The sequence below is a fragment of the Dermacentor variabilis genome, chromosome 4 (assembly GCF_050947875.1).
Source record: "Dermacentor variabilis isolate Ectoservices chromosome 4, ASM5094787v1, whole genome shotgun sequence".
Classification (NCBI taxonomy): domain Eukaryota; kingdom Metazoa; phylum Arthropoda; class Arachnida; order Ixodida; family Ixodidae; genus Dermacentor; species Dermacentor variabilis.
The window spans coordinates 86,298,157-86,317,410 of NC_134571.1; the positions used below are offsets into that span (position 1 = coordinate 86,298,157).

At 46.6% G+C, this 19,254-nt stretch overlaps 1 protein-coding gene across 2 annotated transcripts in view; it reads left to right on the forward strand.

Annotated features, from left to right (window-relative positions):
• The window catches only part of LOC142579479 (choline/ethanolamine kinase), a 145,773-nt gene that overhangs the window by 11,417 nt on the left and 115,102 nt on the right, over positions 1-19,254 (forward strand). Inside the window, exon 2 of one of the 2 annotated variants that reach the window (XM_075689711.1) lies at positions 16,659-16,796. The exons of the other annotated variant lie outside the window; for it this stretch is intronic. Coding sequence (XP_075545826.1) covers positions 16,659-16,796 — 138 coding nt within the window. The remainder of the gene's footprint in view (positions 1-16,658; positions 16,797-19,254) is intronic. 2 annotated transcript variants of the gene reach the window in all.

The window sequence follows — 19,254 nt, forward strand, 5'->3', positions numbered from 1 at the left end:
GCGTATCCAGTCGAGCCCCTTTCTCGCGCATCCAACTGCCCCCGCAACGCCATCTAGCGGCGCCGCCGCGAAGTCCACGTCCCGTGGCATGGGTGCGCAGAGCGTCACATACATACGCAGTGACACATACCTATAGTTACCCAAGTTGGCGTCAAGTCTAGAAGTTCGTTGGAGAGCGGCACATACCCACTGACCTAAGTTGGCGCCGAAAAGGTTCATCGAAGCGCCGCATGCATCCCTCAAAATGCGTGTTTTCAGATCAAGCTAAAAAAAGGACATCGTGTAACTGTGCATTAACATCGCCGCGGCGATTTTTAAATCTTCAGTGCATCTAGGTGCTCTGCGCACATAGCACGCGCCGATCTTCAGCACTGTCTCTTGATGTCTGCGATAACCTAGTAGAGTTTTACTTTTATTTGGTGAAGTTTTCACATTTCTATTTTGTTTCGTTGATTTCCTGAGACCGGTCAAAAATGCGCCATGACTTTACAGACACACTGTATGTATGTATGTATGTATGTATGTATGTATGTATGTATGTATGTATGTATGTATGTATGTATGTATGTATGTATGTATGTATGTATGTATGTATGTATGTAATTTTTGAAAACGTATTGGCACTACACACACAAAAATCAGGCAAGCAATTGTAGAGTAAACAAAAAGAAATATGGAATGAAGAGTAAAAAGGCAGGCGTTTTTAGGTCCCGGCTATCCCAAAGGCACAAACATTTCCGAAACGAACACCACGGCCGCCTGCTTGGACTGAGAGGTCGAAGTAGATGCAATGAAGAAAATTCTTAAAATCAATTATTGGAGGGTGAGTCAATAAATCCATATACCTTCGATCGCTTAAACCCGCCTACAAGCGGCTACACAAAGAAAATAAATAGTAGAACAAAGTTGCACCATCGGATAATGACAGTTACAGTAAAGCAAGCAAACCACGAAGCCGTGCACAATACTGTACCCAAGCCAACGTGCTGCTGCACCCCGAGGACCCCGAGAAATAGAGTCATTGATATAGCATCCAACACATGGGAAGTATACGCGGCCATTGCTCTATAGGGAAGCGTTCGTCCGCTTGAAATTTAGCGTTGTGCGACTTGACAAAAACAAACTCCACCGTGGGCAGCGCCACTAAGCGCAGAACATTATCCGAGAAGGGCAGCGAAGGAAATAGACGGAGTGATAAGGGTGACCTCACAGGGGGTCCGATAGCGCAGGCTGACGCGAAAGCCTGCGTAGCTCTCCATGAGATGGCGTAACGTCTTCAGGTTGTGACAGCGTGGGTGGAATAGGCGTAAAACCGGCCTGTGCCGACGCCTGTTACTCCGGCACGCACTTCCGTGGCGGACCTAGTGTGCACGCAGAGAATACCTATAAGCAGGCAGGCCTAATAACTATAATAGCTAAATTATAGTACAATCCCTCAGCAGGGCGCAACGACAACTCTTCTCCCTCGCAACGCCTTTGTTACCTGTCATTGAGGCAGGTCGCGTTCGGGCCAGGAATCCAGCAAGCCCATTTAGAGTACCTCTGGTAGTGGGAAGGAAATATTTTTTTTTATTATTTTACATTATTATCACTGGCTCTACATACGGAAGCTCACTCCATGAAGGAGCATATTAAACGTCTCAGTTCACATCAGGACGTGTCAGCTCACTCACTGCACCAAATGTATCCGCTTTTAATCCCGTCGTGTTCCCTAGAAGACTAGGCTAGGGAATCTGATCACTGTGTCGCGGCCGATCACAATCTTCGAATGGGTCGCAATATCCCGCCCAGGATATCGCACCGTTCCGCCGAACTCTGCCTCCTGCGTTGCACCTTTGCCGCAGCATATGGCGCAAACACGTAGCAATCTCGGAATCCGAGGTCGAAGCCGTCCCCACGGTAGGATTCTACGTTGGCTCTTTTCATCAATTAGCTAAGGTTGTCAGGTTCAGGTAGAGGCGTCTTTTGTTGACCCGTGAACAGTCGGTGTCAACGCTGCGTCGACTTTTGTATAGGCGCTGACAAATGGGGGTGGAGGGGGGGGGAGGCTTGCCCCTTGGTAATCGTCTAAGGGATGCTCATCGCCGTATCGAGATGTAACACTCCTCAGACTCCTTCCATCTATGTCTTTTGGATGTTTGCAGCTGCCGAGGGCACTGAAAATCCCAGTGCTACTTATATGGGTCTGCTCAAGTGTTTATAAAGGTACAAGAGCGCTTATATGGGTTTGCTTAAACGAAAGTAGGCCTAAATCTGTGCGAGTCGATGCCCACGGTAGTGTCCTTTGCTATGTGTTTTGCAGTCGTGGGACTGAGTGAAACTTTAGCACAGACATATCTTCCTTATATCCGTTAATAGTTCGCCTTTTGCTTTAGTTTCAACATTTTTTGCAAGTCACAACTTGTCGTGCTGTCATGAGTGGCCTGCATAGCGGATTGTGGCCTTAAGGTTCAATTAAGAGCCGTGCGCGCCACAAGCAAAGCGACCTCGACGCGCCGGCACAGCGGCACCCGCGACGTTGCCGCTGATCTCGGGGATGCGGGCTTATCTCTTCCGTGGTTATCTATACCGCGCATTTGTTTCTTTATTCAACGTGTCTCTTCTTAACACGAAGTTGCTTTAGGCCGGACCCCACCGAAAGTTTTTCCGGCGTGCGTACGTGACGCAATCAATCGATACGTTGCCGATATACTTAATGACAGGATTGTAGACATAAAAAAGGTCTGTTTATTGCGCTCTTCAAGACGTGTATTTATTGCAATGGGGATATTTTGCTGTCATTTATTTTGTCGCTGAATAATTTCGTAGACAATATGCCCGGCAGCCTGTGATACCGAGAATGGTTAAATTAAAATTAAATCATGGGGTTTTACGTGCCAAAACCACGATCTAATTATGAGGCACGTCGTAGTGGAGGGGGGGGGGGGGAGAGGCTACGGAATAATTTGGACCACCTGGAGTTCTTTAACGTGCGCCAAAATCTAAGTAAACGGGTGTTTTCGCCCCCATCGAGATGCGGCCGCCGTGGCCGGGATTTGATCCGGCGACCTCGTGCTTAGCAGCCCAACATCATAGCCACTAAGCAACCACGGCGGTTACCCAGAAAATAGTAAAGATGGTAGCGCGTAAAAGTGTCATTGCGTTCATACTCTGGTGTTTTGAGCCCAACTAAGGGTTATGAATGTAGGTAAAGAAATGTTAGAAAGGTTTGGTTCATTACAGAAATTGCTCTCTTCGTGACATTTATTTGTTACAGTTAGTATGTTTTGGTATCATTTATGTTATCACTGAATAAATTAGTGGACGCTTACAGGGGCAGTAAAGATACCAGTGCTTGTAAGCGCCGTGCTGTCAAACTCAGCCAGCGATCTGGTAGGTGACAACCGCCTCAGTTCGGTGGCACCGCGACGGCTCAACTTTGGACACGTGTATGGACGCGATGCCGCCGGCGCTATAACGACGCACTCTCGCAACATACGGACTCACCATCGAGTGGGATGTGCCTATGACGCCTGGTAGTGTTCCGGGGGTGCTGTTTACGCTACGCAACAGCGCATGCCTCGTGAGGTATGCGCTGTTTATTTATTGACCTTACAGGAGCCTGTGAGGTAAATAAATAAATAAATAAATAAATAAATAAATAAATAAATAAATAAATAAATAACCTTCTCATCACGTTATTAGCGCCAGGGTATGGTGTATGGTCATCTCTCCTAGGAACTCGTCTGCAAAGACGATCGCAGCGTTTATAGCCTTCTTACAAAAAAAAAAAAAATTCTATTGTTAAATAACAGAAATAAAACCAGTATGTACTTCTAAGTGGCCTGAGTCCTGCTGTAGACACAGTGGGTCAGGCACGGCAACTGCCTCACTTTTCCTTGTGCTGCCAATTTATTTCAAAGAGAAAATAATAATAATAATACAAAAAAAAACTCGGCGAAAGACAGCGTGTCGAAAGGCACCGCATCAAGCTCGCAACGAAGGCACCTCTTTCACTCGTCGCACGGCGTATGCGGCAATGCGAGTCGCGCTTCCGGCTCGTGACCACCACTCAACGCGGCCACAATCGCTCCAGCGGAAGAACCATTCATCTGAGGCTCGCGTGACACCCAGAGATGTCGTATTACATACGCCGCGGGATCGTCAGCTCTGTCAGCGCGCGTACGGCTTAACGCGTCCTCCCGTCTTCCTCGATGACGTAACAGTGTTACACAGACGCCATCGCTCATGTGTTTCGAAATCGTGCCACGACGACGCATATCGCGGACTGAGAGGATTTATAACATAGATTTTTGGATTTTGCAGTATATATATATATATATATATATATATATATATATATATATATATATATATATATATATATATATATATATATATATATATATATAAACGAGAAGAAAGGGGGTTAACCGAGGGGCCCGATTTTTATTAGTCATGTCATGAGAAGCCAACAAACACTGACACCAAGGACAACATAACGGAAATTACTTGTGTTTAATTAATGGAATGAAGAAACGATGAAGAAACAACTTGCCGCAGCTGGGAACCGAACCCACAACCTTCGCATTTCGCGTGCGATGCTCTACCAATTGTGCTACCGCGGCGCTGTTTCCCCATCCACTTTCTTGGGTATTTGTGTGTAATAGTAAACCCTGGGAGTGTTAGCCAGCGCCACCACTCACAGACCTTGGCGGCGGACGTGGAACGTCCCTTTTGCCGCAGGCGTCACGAGAACGTGATCTTTTTGGGTGAAGGCAACTGGTCAATAAATCCACATATGCTGCCTGAAGGTGTCAGTGTTGGCTTCTCATGATATATATATATATATATATATATATATATATATATATATATATATATATATATATATATATATATATATATATATATATATATATAGAGAGAGAGAGAGAGAGAGAGAGAGAGACTTTATTTGACAGGAAGAGATTTTAAGGAGGGATGGTCGGAGCCCCCCAGTCCAGGGCCCCACTGGCCTCTGCCACCTGCCTGACTAATTCAGGACTTTTGTCCTGGCAAGTCGGAACGGCCGAGCTGTGCCTCCCACTGCTCCATTGTGTCATTGCTATTTAGGTCTCAGCATCCTTTGTTGAAACAACAATAAAAAAGTATGGATTCGTTGTTCTTCAGAATTCAGCTTCAACAAAAAACGGTCCGCAAGCGCATGAAAATAAATAAAGAAAAAAATCATGAGCCCTTCCACTCTGTGAAGGTTGGTGACCAGCGAAACTGTTTACCACACGACACGAGGTGACACAGAATTTCGAACAAAGGTGCGAACACGTTTATTGTCCTGATCGGTGGTCATCGTGACGAAAGGTACGCATACCCATTCTCGTATCCCCTCCGTTATTGAATGCGTCAGCATTTCTGTGCCTACCAAAAGAGAGATTTGTCTGTCGCGTAAGACAATGAATGGGCTCACACCCCCTTAAAGGGATTCAGCTTACTATGAAGTCAAGTTAAAGTGATGAAGCAATGCTCTAGAACGTCTAAGGCGGCAATATAATCGCGAACAGAGCTTTAGTAACCGAGGAATTGAGGTAAATGCATGACGCGATTTGAGACTCCCCAGCGACATTCCAGTACTAGCCCGATGACGAAGGCACTCCTCATCATAATTTGTCACTAGTACTCAACTACTCGTATTAAAAAGACCATTTCATTAGATTATAAGACGGAAGAAAATGCTACTTGTCTCCTTCTATTCAATTCTAAGAAAAAATATTTTGACGTTACCCTAAGTAGTATGGGTGATCGAAAGGTTTCGTTTTCGCTCGACTCTGCGCTATCGACTTTGCGCCGGGCGCGCTTTGGGGTTTCAGTTGTTTCGTTATCGCGTCGTGCTGCGGTGGTCCTGCTGGCTCACGAAACTTGCATTTGGAACAAGCAGCGAGAGTGCCACGTCCATGTGATGTCGTGTGATGCACGAACGGTTCGCGGAATTGCCAAGGGCAGTTGCAGCGGCGAATCCAACGTTACTTATCACTGTGTGCCAGCGAGTGATCCTCTGCGTTCGAAGTGGTTAAGTGCCGTACCTCTGCCACAGCGCGCTGACAAAGAGCCGAAAAATCACGTAGTATGCTAGCTGCACTTTCGTCCAGATGATTACGAGTTCAACGCCGACTTACTGAAGTCGTGTGGAGTGCCTTTCAAAGCAGGCCGCCCTCGTAGTCGTACGCAACGACGCCGGCAGCGCGAGCCCTCAGCAGCAGGTCACGTTCATCAGTGCTTAAATCGCTGAACTCAAGCCCAGCATCGCGAGCCAATGTGTCGTTGTCAGGGTGGTCCATTGCAACGAGCGTCGAAGTTGGCGTCATGAAATAAAGGACCAGCTTATCGTCGCGCGCTTTCCCTTCCGCTAGCCACCATAGTTACGCTTTCGCGCTGCTGTTGGCTCTGTATTGGCTGTTTCTGGCCGCGCGTTTGCATTTTGCGCAGAAAAGCCGTAGCGCCGTCTGCGGGCGCCGTTTTACTCACCGACGGCGCAACGTCACTATGAGACCATGACGTCACCACTCCTCGATCGGAGGGCGAGCGATTTGAAATGCGCTAGAGATACGCGGGCGCTCCAGAACGCGTTTTCTCTTAAAATAAGTCTCTTCTTCGCACGAAACAAGCGTTTCGAGGTTTCTGGGTTGGTATTTCAACAGTACACCTTAGCTTAATATCAACCTTTAGTGTCTTTTTAAGCAATGGCTCATAATCTGTAAGCAAGCAAAAAGAAAAAATGGTCTACCTGAGACCCTATTTATATTGAACATGGTGGCTATTACGACTAATATACTGAAAACGCCTATCCAAGTTAAAAAAAATTATGGGGCTTTACGTGCCAAAACCACGATATGATTATGAGGCACGCCGTAGTGGGGACTAAAGAAATTTAGACCACCTGGGGGTTTTTTAACGTGCACCTAAATCTAAGCAGACCGGCGTTTTCGCATTTCGCCCCCATTCAAATGCGGCCGCCATGGCCGGCATTCGATCCCGTGACCTCGTGCTTAGCAGCCCAACACCATAGCCACTAAGCAACCATGGCGGGTGCCTATCCAAGTGATGAGACGTATAACCTTTTGCATAGAATGAAGCGATCTTGCATAAAATTCGGGAGGTGTGTTTTTGGACGCGCAGATTTGTTGACGGACACGAGAAATGTCACTAGCCATAAACAGTTTCGCTGTAGAAAAGAAAAGCTTCCATGTAACGTTATCATAAAGGCGGCCATCAGCATTTACTTACTTATGCGCTCAGGCGTATGAGCTCATTTGCATACGCTGTAACGCTCTAATGCTTAAAACATGTCCGACGAGAGCAAGATCATGTGTCAGACCTGCCGCGCAAGCAATCTATACATTGTTTCGTATCTGCGTGCTTGAAGGTTCAAGGCGTGGCTAAGTTATTCGCAGTGACTCGTAAGACTTATCATATCTGCTTATACCATATGTTTTCTGTATATTTCACCGTAGCTGTCTACTCGTATAATGGCAGGAATACAGTATCCTTCTATTTGTGTTTGAATCTCTGATCCACTTGTCTTAATTTCTGCACAGTCACATATGCCCTCGCTAAACAGAAGACTTTGCTATATTGATTATTGGATGAAACTACAGTGTTGAGAAGATGGATATGTAGTTATAGAGCCCGCGTCAGCGTTGACAAGGTTAGTGTACCAGATAATCACCGAAAGAAAGAAAAGATGCTGTGGTCCAGAATAGTCCGTAAAAGTTATTCTGGCAAAAATATATTCACCGAAAAGAAAGCGCATTTTCGCGCGGAAATAAGAACTGAAAAGTTACGTCGAATTCGGGAAAAATAAAAACTGAGAAGGCTCGACCGTAACCGTATACCTTGTTCACGCGCCTGAGTGAGTGAGTGGTTTACTTGGATAAAATCGGAAACGCTGCAATTATTGCACCGCGGGCTTCTTCAAAAACAATTGATAGTTCAGTGATGAAATGATGATAAAATCAGGTGATCGGTAGAAAAAAAGAAAACGTTCCGCCATCAAGCACATCTTGTATAGAAAAAAAAAAAACAGCAACAGAACGGCACGTGCTGCACTTTCCTCAATTAAACGCAAGTCAATGAACCAAGTCTAAAAAAAGAAAAGAAGAACACAAGAACACACTAAGCGTTCATACACAGATACGCTATCGCTTTTATGAAGAAAACCTATTAAGGCTCTACAGTTGAGCAGGCCGCTGCAACGCAGCGTATACCCCCACGGCCCCCATGGCAACATTTCTCCCACCGAAAACACGACCACCAAGGCGATTCGGTGCTCACCTCAAAGCCGCATCTTTGCCGCTCAAACTATGAGGACAGATTAGGAGAACGCGCTCTGCGGGCCTCGTGCTCGTTTGCGTCACGTATCGCTCGCGTTCGCCCCGACGTCGCAACTATAGGCCCTTCGAGAAATCTCCTTCCGCGGTGTATGCGCCGTATCGCTTCCGTCGAGCACGCAGTGTCGCGCAACCGCACGTTCGGCTCGCGCCTCACGCGGCACCGGATACGCGCGTATTACGCGGCGGCAACGCTCGCGTGTCGCTGTCCCTGGACGTCGACCAAGGAGGGGTCGGGTGCCGCACGTGACATATTTCTCGCGAAACATCGCCCGCCGCGCGCGGCGAAGCCCATCCCGCGGGTCGCGTCGTGCGGTTACGTCGGGCGGTTGCGCGCTGGTTATCGCCGCCCGGAGTTGCGCCACCGACCGAGATTCCCGAGTGCCGCGAGCTGAGTGGCTGGGCTGGACTCGGTGATCTCGGTCTCCTAACATGAGTGGCTGGGCTGGACTCGGTGATCTTGGTCTCCTAACGTCGTTTACCTTCTCGACCGCTTTTCGCACGTTTCGGACTCGTCGGAAGGTGACCTCTGCCGGCGGAGCTAGATGGAACCTGCGGACCTGCGTGCTCGGCAGCGGAAGGTCATCGCCCAGAGTGTTATTATACACGCTTGAATTAGTGTATTATATCGTTGGTTCATTTTTTTTTGTAAAGATTGTGCACTATACTAACCAGCCTTATTGCGTATTTACAAAGCGTTCTGTGCATACTGTATCTGCTGTGTCTTTCCCGTTTTGTATATGCCCTCCTCATATGATCCAGATATATAGGTACTGACACAGTAAATAAATAAATAAATAAATAAATAAATAAATCAATAACATGGTGGGCTGGTAAAGTCATAAACACAAAGCGCTAACACGATTCAGAAAAGAAAGAAAAAAAATAGAACGAAAGTAATTGGGAAGTTACGTTGATTTTTGACAACTACGCTAAAAAGAGTCTTATGCCATGGTTTGCTGCACGAAGCATGGTTTCCTCTATTACAAGCCATAGTTCTACACAAACGCTTTCACTCTGCCGCAGCTACGTTCTCCGTACCGCCGCACACAGGCATGCAGGTGCGGAAGCGAAGCTGAAGCAACGATGGTGCAGCCAGACCTCACCATCAGGAACTCAAGCTAACAGCGCGCCGAAACAACTACAGTTGCCAGCTGTCTTAAACGTGCCTTTTGTTAGAACAGATGTTGAAATTGTGCTGAACCATGCCTGTTACTAGAACAGGAAATTGTAAAAGACCTGAAGGCACATGTGGATGCGCTTTAATTAGACTGATATCAGTGGTCATTCTGAGCGTGTGCATTCTGCGCATAGATTAACTCGTTGTGCAGCCATCTCCTTCAGATCCCTCTCTCACATTATATCTTGTTCCGTGTCGCTTCCTCTGACACCAATAGGGCCAAGATTATTTCCAAAAACAAAATTAAATCATCTCGTTTTATGCGCCAAAACCACGAGAGTCATTACTAATCCGACCTTTTCACAAGGATCGCCATGTCTTAAACATCAAGAGTAGAAAAAGAAGAAAAAAAAAGAAAAAAAAAAGCAGCCAACTCAGTCCGCAGGCGGCATAACGTAGCCAAAAGGTTAAGCAGACTGCGACTAAATAACCACAACCGGTTCTGTGCACTCCGCGACATTAAGTGCGCGCATATTAGAGATAGCGTATTGGTGTAAAGCATGATGTAAAGCAAACTGGCACCTTTATGGCACACGACCACGAAATCTGATGCTGATGTCAAATTCGGCCGCAAAAGTAGCTAAGATGTATAATAAGTTGGTAACCACAAACTCTTTGTCGCCGAGAAAGGCTCCAACTAAGCAGATATGTGGTCTGGCGGAGACCAGCGGTCCCGGAAGCCTTGCGCTAAATTTTTTCCTACGCAGAATGTCCATCTTCCACGCTGGGGTTAAGTCTGAGCGCAGCTGCAGTCACTGCACGAGCAGCTGGCCTTCAGCACTATATTTTTTAATGTGCACCGTTTCCTCTCATCAGATTTAAACGTTGCAGTTGGTGCGTGGTATGCCATAGCGAACAGCAGCGTGACTGCACACCGCTTTTGCTCACACGCACTCAAAGGCTATGGTTACGCAACTTGCATTCCGCGGTGATGAATCGTGGACTTAGGGCTCGAAGTCGTGCACCACAGCGAAAAACCAGCTGAAACGCATCGAGAGAAAAAAAAGAAAGACGGGGAGAAATAGAAAGGCCCTCTAGCGACACAGAGCGCTTTCAGCAGTGAAGTGGAACTTGGTGAATTTTCCCCAACTTTTGCTCACTTGAGTGCGCGGCTCAGCATAAATATGCAGATGTCGGCAACAAGAGGCTGCTGATTTTGTGAGATTACGCTATGTACATGCATGAACGCACGTGTTTCATGAAGGGATGGGGGAGGCCTTGTTTGTGCTTGCGCTGCGGCCGACAATAGCATTTTCTGCCGGTGACGCACAAGCATGCACCTATCGCAAAAATAGAGATTTTTACAGCGTAAACTGTTATGGGCTCATTCCAATGGCGTTTTCAGTTCGCGATGTTGCCCGCCGCCGCCAACGGTGTCCATCGCAGCTATTGTCGGGAATGAGAGAAAAAAACAGAAAAAAACATATCCAGTTCCCGCAGTGATCGAACCCTGCGCGGTAGTCAGCCACCCTACCAAAAAAGAAAGAGAAAAAGAAACTGAGCCAAGCCAGCGCTTGCTAGTTTGCAGCCGAGAGGGAGAGAGAGTAAAACACCTTTATTAATAATATTTGAATGGCGAGAGCAGTGGTGGAGGAACCCTCTAACAGCCCCTTTAAACACGTCCTAGCGCGCGAGGAGGCACGTGACGTGACATGCGCGCTGCGTAGGGTCGGTACGTGCACACTTTGTATTGCAGTTGCATATTATTACACCAGGTGGCACGCCATGCAGCAGTTGCATTGGAGGAAAAGAACTAGGAAGCTTACCAGCAAGTATACAGCCTGTAGGGTGAGCAACACAGCAACAAAGAACGTCAAGCGGAAAGTCAGAGAGGCTGAAATAATATCATGGGTGGCGGCAAGGGAAAAGAAACCTGCCGTGAGTAACTACTTGAGAGGAAAAAACGAAATCAGGAAAGAAACAATTTATGATAACTCAAAGGGAAGCTCATTACTTTTCCAGGCGAGATCAGGATGCCTTAGAACACGCACCTATAAAGCGAGATATAAGAAGGAAGAAGAAGCATCTGCTTGCTGCGGCATAGAGTTTCTCACTATATTACCTAGAGGAAAATCTGGCGCTGCTACGCTGTGGTATGCATGGGAATGCCGGTATTTTGTGACTTTGGATTGGAATCGTTCTCGGAGAGCCCGGACACCTTGAAGACGCGCTTGGCAAGCACCGTTCCGTCCGTCGCAATGATTCATTTTCTACTAAAACAGCACGTAAAAAGCTGTTTAGTTTTACTGTTACACAAAAACATGTTTTGTTTAACTATGAGAAGTTTTTATTGCATGTACAATTACATGAAACGTAAGAAGTACCAGCGGGCCGCTATATAGTTGAAGGACAGAGGACAAGATTCGCGCACGCTTTGTAACAATTTGTCGTCTGTTCTTGCTTTCTTTCGCTTGGTTATGCATTGTAGGTGAGTATATAAACTTCACTGGAAGATGTAATATGCATGAATACAGACATTTATGCAGATTTTACTTTAAGAAGGTGTTATTTGTGTAGCCATATCCACGTTTTAGACGAAGCCTCTTACAACACCAGCCAATACAAGCCTCGCAGACACATATACCGTCATTCCCATGACGGCACAGCGCCCCTTAGGAAACTCCCATAGACCTGGCGCCAGATTTCCCTCTAGGTGTTATAGTGAGAACCTCTAAGTGCTGCTGTAAGTCTAGGAAAATGATGGAGCATGTTTTATTAGAATGTGAAGATATCTACCCAGCGGTCGATTTAGGCACCACTGGCCTCCCTGAAGCCCTTGGATTCAGCGAGAGCATGCAGGGGAAACTAAATATGCCCGCAATAGAGATTAGTAAGAGGCGATTGGAAGATTGGTGAAAGAAAAGTGGGGAAACGACAAAAAAAAAAGGAAACAACGGAGATGTACAAAAACAAAGTTCGCAATAAGGTGTCAGAAAATTTGCTTATGGGAATTCATCGTGTTTTTTTTTTTTCTTCTTTAACCCAGGTAGCGCATTAGGTAGCATAATAGCAAGAGCTTTGTGGCACAACCTACCGCCCCGTTGCAAAGGAGACGCTCATAACATCCATCCATCCATCCATCCATCCATCCATCCATCCATCCATCCATCCATCCATCCATCCATCCGTCCGTCCGTCCGTCCGTCCGTCCGTCCGTCCGTCCGTCCATCCATCCATCCATCCATCCATCCATCCATCCATCCATCCATCCAGCATAGGTGGCGGTACAAGGTAGGTAGCGAAGGTTTGAGGAAAAAAAATAAGGTTAAGGAGATATATACAAAAATGCTAGAATGAAAAAAAAGAACATCTTTACCTGATTATATCAAACTGTCTAGGTGACTATGTCATTGCCCCGTTTGGAAGGGGATGCCAATAAATTCTCATCATCATCATTAGCATCGTATCGTGCTACCTGCGATGTGAGATGCGCGCCGTATAGTGTCTATACGTGTGCCCTTTGCATTGAAGTTGCATATTATTACGGCAGGTGGCACGCCATGTAGCAGCTTCATAGGTAGCGGTACAAGGTAGATAGAGAAGTCTTGAGGAAGAAAAAGAAGATTATGGACATGTATAAAACTTGCTATAATAAAGGACATGTAGGCTTACCTGATTAAATCAAACAGGCTAGGTGACTGCCACCGGCCCGTTTCAAAAAGGATGCAAAATTCTTCTCCTCATCATTATCTTAATCCTCTTCATTAGCATCGTATCGTGCCACCTGTCGTGATGTGAGATGTGCGCCGCATAGCGTCGATACGTGCAAATTTTGTATTGTAGTTGCATATTAATTTTTTTTTAACACCAGGTGCCACCCCATGTAGCAGTTGCATAGGTAGTGGTGCGGCTAGATAGAGAAAGTTGGAGGATGAAAACGATTAAGGAGATGTAAACAAAAATACTATAATGAAAAACAGGTATAGCATAACTGATTAAATAAAGCAAGCTAGGTGGCTGTTTGTCACCGTCATGTTTCAAAGGGAATGCCAATGAATCATCATCTTCTTCTTCATCATCATCACCATTACCATCGCATCGTGCCATTTGTCACACGCGATGTGACATGCGCGTCGCGTACCTTCTATACGTGCAAACTTTGCACGTATAGACGAAGTTTCCATGGATGGTGCCGTGGCAGGTGCCGGGAGAAAGGGTTCCGAGCGACGTTTAAGAGAATGAAAAAAAAAAAGGATTATATTAAAAAAAAAGTACTGGTTGAGTTTTACAATACGGCTCCAACTATCGGAGCGCACTATGGTAGCGTGTTTGCGTGTCCAAGTGTCTCCCTGTTCCCGAGCGTCCGCCCCCGCCCCTCACAGCCTTCTGGATCCGCTTTTTATGCCCTGTGTCGTCATTGTTCTGTCGCTTCCACCAGTCCGGCGCCAGAGACCGATGACCTCAGGTCCCACCAATCCAGAGGTTTGTTGCCCTTTCCCTCCGACGTGAGTTTTGTCGCAACACACGCACATCACTGGGCACAAACAGGGGAACTGGAATCGTACACTGACTCCGTCTCCGGCATGGTCGTGCCAATTTCTGCGGCTGACAGGTGCGAAGAATCGAAGCCTTGCACGAACCTCATCTCCGGCGTGGACGTTCAACGTCCCATTTGGCGAGGCCGTCGGCTCGTTTCCCATAATAGCTTTATCCGTGACCGGAGTTGTGTCGCGGAGCGAACGGCCGACCATAACGGCCTTGATGGGCTCTTCTTGACGGTCAGGAGAGACGACATTGCTATCTTCAAGCGAGCTGCCTCGAAATGAATGATGAGGCGTGACAACTGCATGTCCCTACGGTGGCATCCCCCGCTCTGAAGACCGCCGGGCGCACATAGCACATAGACCAGCCTCCTGCGTAATGAGACAGCCGCGCACTGTATGACGCACACTTGGGACCGCTATTGCGCATAAGCTGTTTTATTTTTTAGCCGCCTGAGCTTCACTGGAGGAGAAGTAGATTGTTTCTGTCTGCAGGTGGAAAAGGATGATGATGATGATGATGATGATGATGATGTCATTTTATTGTCATATAAACGCCTTTACATATAGTACGGGACCATCCAGCATGGTTCGTCGGTTCACCACGCAAGTAACGCGGCCCAGCCGGGGCTGCTATTAAGACACCGGCGAATTCCGCCATATTGTCGGATTCTTCAATGGCGGCATTTCGAGCCAATCAGAGAGGCCGTAGCAGCCCTCTGGGCCATTCGGATCTGACAAAATAGCGAATTCGACCCTATGGCGGAACTCGTCGATGTCCAGCGTACTATTCCGGTTGTGCTCGGTGCGACCAAGCTTTTGTAGGGCTTCTTGTAGTTTCGTTTGCAGATATTATACGACAGCGGCCTTAGTCTGCCTATGCGATCTATAAGGTCAGTCGTCGCATTTTGATTTTGCTTTCTTTCGCTACACAATGCAGCCGTTGTTAGGACGGTTCATTCATGAAGAGACGAAAAAGCCGGTGTGGTAAATGGCTTTCTTCGAGGAGGTTTCTCTATATATGTATAAATTCTTGCCATTGTCTAACAGATACTCAAATCTCTGTGGTGTAGGGATATGTCTAACGTTTGCACGTATTAAAATACGTCTTTGCTATGTATTCGTGTTTAACCACTTCATAGGCATGAACTAAAAATGCGTACCTACCCTCCCCCCCTCTCCGTACGTAATTCCTAGAACAGGATGTACGACTAACTGCAGCCATATGACTATGCACCTCGGATGCAACCAAACGTGCTCCCGCGACTAAATTGACGACGTTTCGGGCTCTGTCTTGGTATAATGCCAAAAGAGGGGGTGATTTCAGCCGACTTTGGTTCCTCTCACAAAAGACAGGAATACAGAGAAGAAAGAAAGGAAGAAATGAAGAAATAAAGAAGGCTGAGAAGGAGAAGAAAAACGCTGTGCGTGATTTTATTCAAGCTACGTACAAGACGTTCACCACGCTGATCCCTGTTTTTCTTACTATCGATATCATCGTTCTAAATTCCTTCCAGCTTAAATCATTCGGTGAACCCTTTTTTTTATATACTTCCTTTAAATGTAATCGTCCATTCATCTGGTCTGATTTCTTCATTACGCTATAGTCATTTGTTCCCAGTTTTACATTTTACAGTTCCTCATTCGTCCCTGGAAGTATCAATTCATACGAACCACCCAATTCTTTACACATCATCTGTTGTGATGCCATGTTCCGAAGGATCATAATCATCATCAACATGACCATCATCCTCAAAACAGGACATACGCTGACTCCTTTCTTAAATAGTCACTTTATTAGAAAGCTAGGGATGAATTAACTATACGAATCGTACAAATATGTTCGCTCCTTTCCAATTAAATTATTAGTCACTCGCGCGCTTCATTTTCATTTTATTTCCTGAAAAGCACTTAATCCCTGTTTCCTTAACTGTTAGTCTTTAATATGTATGAAGCTGCTCAGTAAATGTTTATTCAATCAGACTACTTCATGAATGAGAGCAGGCCGCCTGGAACCGAATTCACGAAACATTCCGTTGGTGGGACCTGTTTATCATTGGTTGGCCGCATTCGCTAATGTTATCTTCGCAATCGCTATTCGCTGGCGCTTGTTCTTGTACACGAGCCGCCATACAGGAATGCTCTGCGAATGCAGACGCTATGCTTTCGGCCTACTCACAATCGTGTATACAGACCACAAGTGCTGCCCGAGTCTTTTGGCCACGTGTCGAACATCCAGTAAATGCGACATCCCTTAGAGATAGCGTGGCTGCATGTGGGATGCGGCTCATTCGCGATATCGCACGTTAAAAAAAAAAGGTAAGGCGGGCAGACACGGACACAAGGAGAGGGAAACGGACAACACAAGCGCCGCGTTCGTATCGTATCGCGACGGCGCTGTTTCAATACGGGCGTAGCAAGTGCGCGATCGCGATTCGAGTGTTTGCCTCCGTCCGAGCTCGCATCCTTTTCGCTCCTCTCCCGCGCACACAAAGAAACCCATTGAACATGGTGATGCATGGCGATGCTCTCTATAGGTATATTTGCTTTTTTTTTTTTGTCACGTGCACGAGTACGTCTTGGGCTGACCCTTTCGCAACGGTTCCACGCAAACACTGCGCTCTATACTTTCAGGTCACGAACGGCGCGCTCGTATCAGCGTGACACAGAGTCCCCGACAGGAAAGCAGCCGCGCTTATCGGATCGGAGGGAAGGCGAAGAAATCGTCTGCGCACACAAGCGGCGCGGCCTCGGTCCGGCACTTCCATACAGGTGCGTCATAAACTTTCATAACACAAGCACGAAGTCGCGGGATCGAATCCCGGCCACGGCGGCCGCGTCTCGGTGGGGACCGAAATGCGAAAACACCCGTGTACTTAAATTTAGGTGCGGGTTAAAGGGCCCCAGGGGTTTTAAATTTCCGGAGTCCCCCACTGTACGGCGTGCCTCATAATCAGGCAGTGGTTTTGGCACGTAAAACCCCATAATTTAGCATCTCCTAACACGGGCAGACACGTAAATACCGAAACAACAGCGTAACACAAAGGCCCCATATCGTGTGCTTGTTTGCCACTCGGCTGTAAGCATAGAGTTTCCTACTAAAGTTACTATGGGTGAACTCTGGCGCTGCGACCGTTCAGCTTAAAGCATAAGAACGATGGTTATTACATAGATTCGTCTGATCTCTGTGCATGTGGCTTCAGATGTTCCTGCGGCTTTGTTTACTTACACTTTATCTGCCTTGACTGGCGAAAATTTCGAAGCGATTTCCATTTTCCTAAACGCAGAACGAAATAAAGACTCTGCGCGCATGCCTAATCATTGCGAGTCGCGGCACTTATAACGCAGTATTTTGTTAAAAATTGTCCGTTTGGAGACGCCCAAAGCCGTTTGAAGCCAGGAGGACGAAGTTTAGGCAAATCCATGTAGTACCTGTCATTCCTAGGGCGGCGTAGCCTTCTCGACACGAAGGTAGTAAGCGAAACGTTTTTAAGAAAGGAAACGCAAGCATGGCAGACGGCGATTATTTTTGTGGGACAATGATAGGCCTCAAAGGGTGCAAACATTTTCAAAGTGCACTTACCGTGACATTTCCGATTATTTATCACGCGTTGCAAGGGTGGCTGATGTCATAAAATGTGCAAGTGCACATGGTTCACATAGATCGGCATTCCTTCGATCGAGATAAGAAGCACGAACACTCACGAGCCTCGGCTCGGCAAAGCGGTTTCAGACTATAGGTGTAAACTTCCACGAAATTTTGAGGGGCGTGAGAAACGGCGGTTTCTCTCATATTTTCTTTTTTCAGAACAACACGAAAAATTTTTAAATGAAAAAGATGATTGCGCAAGGAGCTATGAAAAACCCGCCACATGTATTTCTCCAAGACTGAAAAGAATATAATTGTTACATTATTGCATCACAAAAGTCTCAGCAGAGCTTCCGGGTTCGAAATGTAGGCACGATTTCACGTCAAGGCATTGATTTCACAACAAAGCGTCAAGACCGCATTTTGTATAAACTTGTGTCCGATTCACTTCCGCTTGACGTGTCAACGCTTCGCTGTGCAACGGACGAAGCCTTCCGGACATTGACGTTCGAGTGAAGCTGCGAGTCTGTTGGCGTAGCCATCGTGTGCACATTGCCAAACTCGGACCAGTTTATTTCACGCGCCGCAGAAGAAGGGGGAATGTGCAGTACGCGACAGGCGAGGGGGCTCTATAGGGTTGATTGAAGCAAAGTCCTCACCACCACATGGATTGATCCACGCGCTTCGCAGACCGAACTTTTGATACGTCTTTGATGCGAACTTTGATACGTCTTTGATACGAACTTTGACCGAACTTTTATATACGTCTCGAAAGGAGTTGCATCCCAATAGGAGAATTCTGTGGGGAAGTTCTGTATTTCCTTTTCCTTTCAATTTTATCCTGGTTGAAAAAAAAAAGACGAAAAAAAACTGTTTTTCCCCACAAAAATTTTCAAATTTTTTTTTTTCAACAGCTTACATCTCTATAGCTCAGACGAGAGGCGAAGCGTGCTTCCTCGTCCTTTCTAATTTCGTCTCTCTATCGTCATATCCGTCGCAGCCGGTGTCGGCGACGCTGGGTTGATAAGTGAGAGCGTCGTACGACACTCTCATATTGCGTAGGGTCGAAGTTGGTGCAAAGAAATGGCAAAGAAATTTAATTTTGCGAGGAAATGCAAAATTAGATTCTGGGATTTTTAGATGCAAGAACCACGATCCGATTATGAGGGCGCCGCATGCGAGGGACTCCGGATTTTTTTTTTTTTTTTTTGCCCACCTGGGCTTCTTTGAAGTGCTCCCAAATAAAAGTACACGAGCGTTTTTGCATTGAGTGCCATCGAAATCCGCCCGCAGCGGCCGGTATCCAAACCCGCGACCTCGATCTCAGCAGTGCAACGTCGTATCCACTGGGCTGCCGATACGGGTGCTGCGAAGAGTCCTGCCACTTCCCGCACGAGAGTTATGAGTATCACTGGTTACACATCAAAAATAACTCAAAATATACAAAAGGAGTCTACTGGCTACTCCTTCATTCGGAAGTCGACATGTCCCATGTTTCTATCCACTTTCAAGAGTTTTGGTATAGGTACTCTCACACTGATTTGACATAAGGAGATTAAGCGTACTTTATCGTATAGTACACTCCGAAAAAAAAAATACGGCACCGTTTCAGCTCTTATCAGGGTCGCAGACAACAACGGT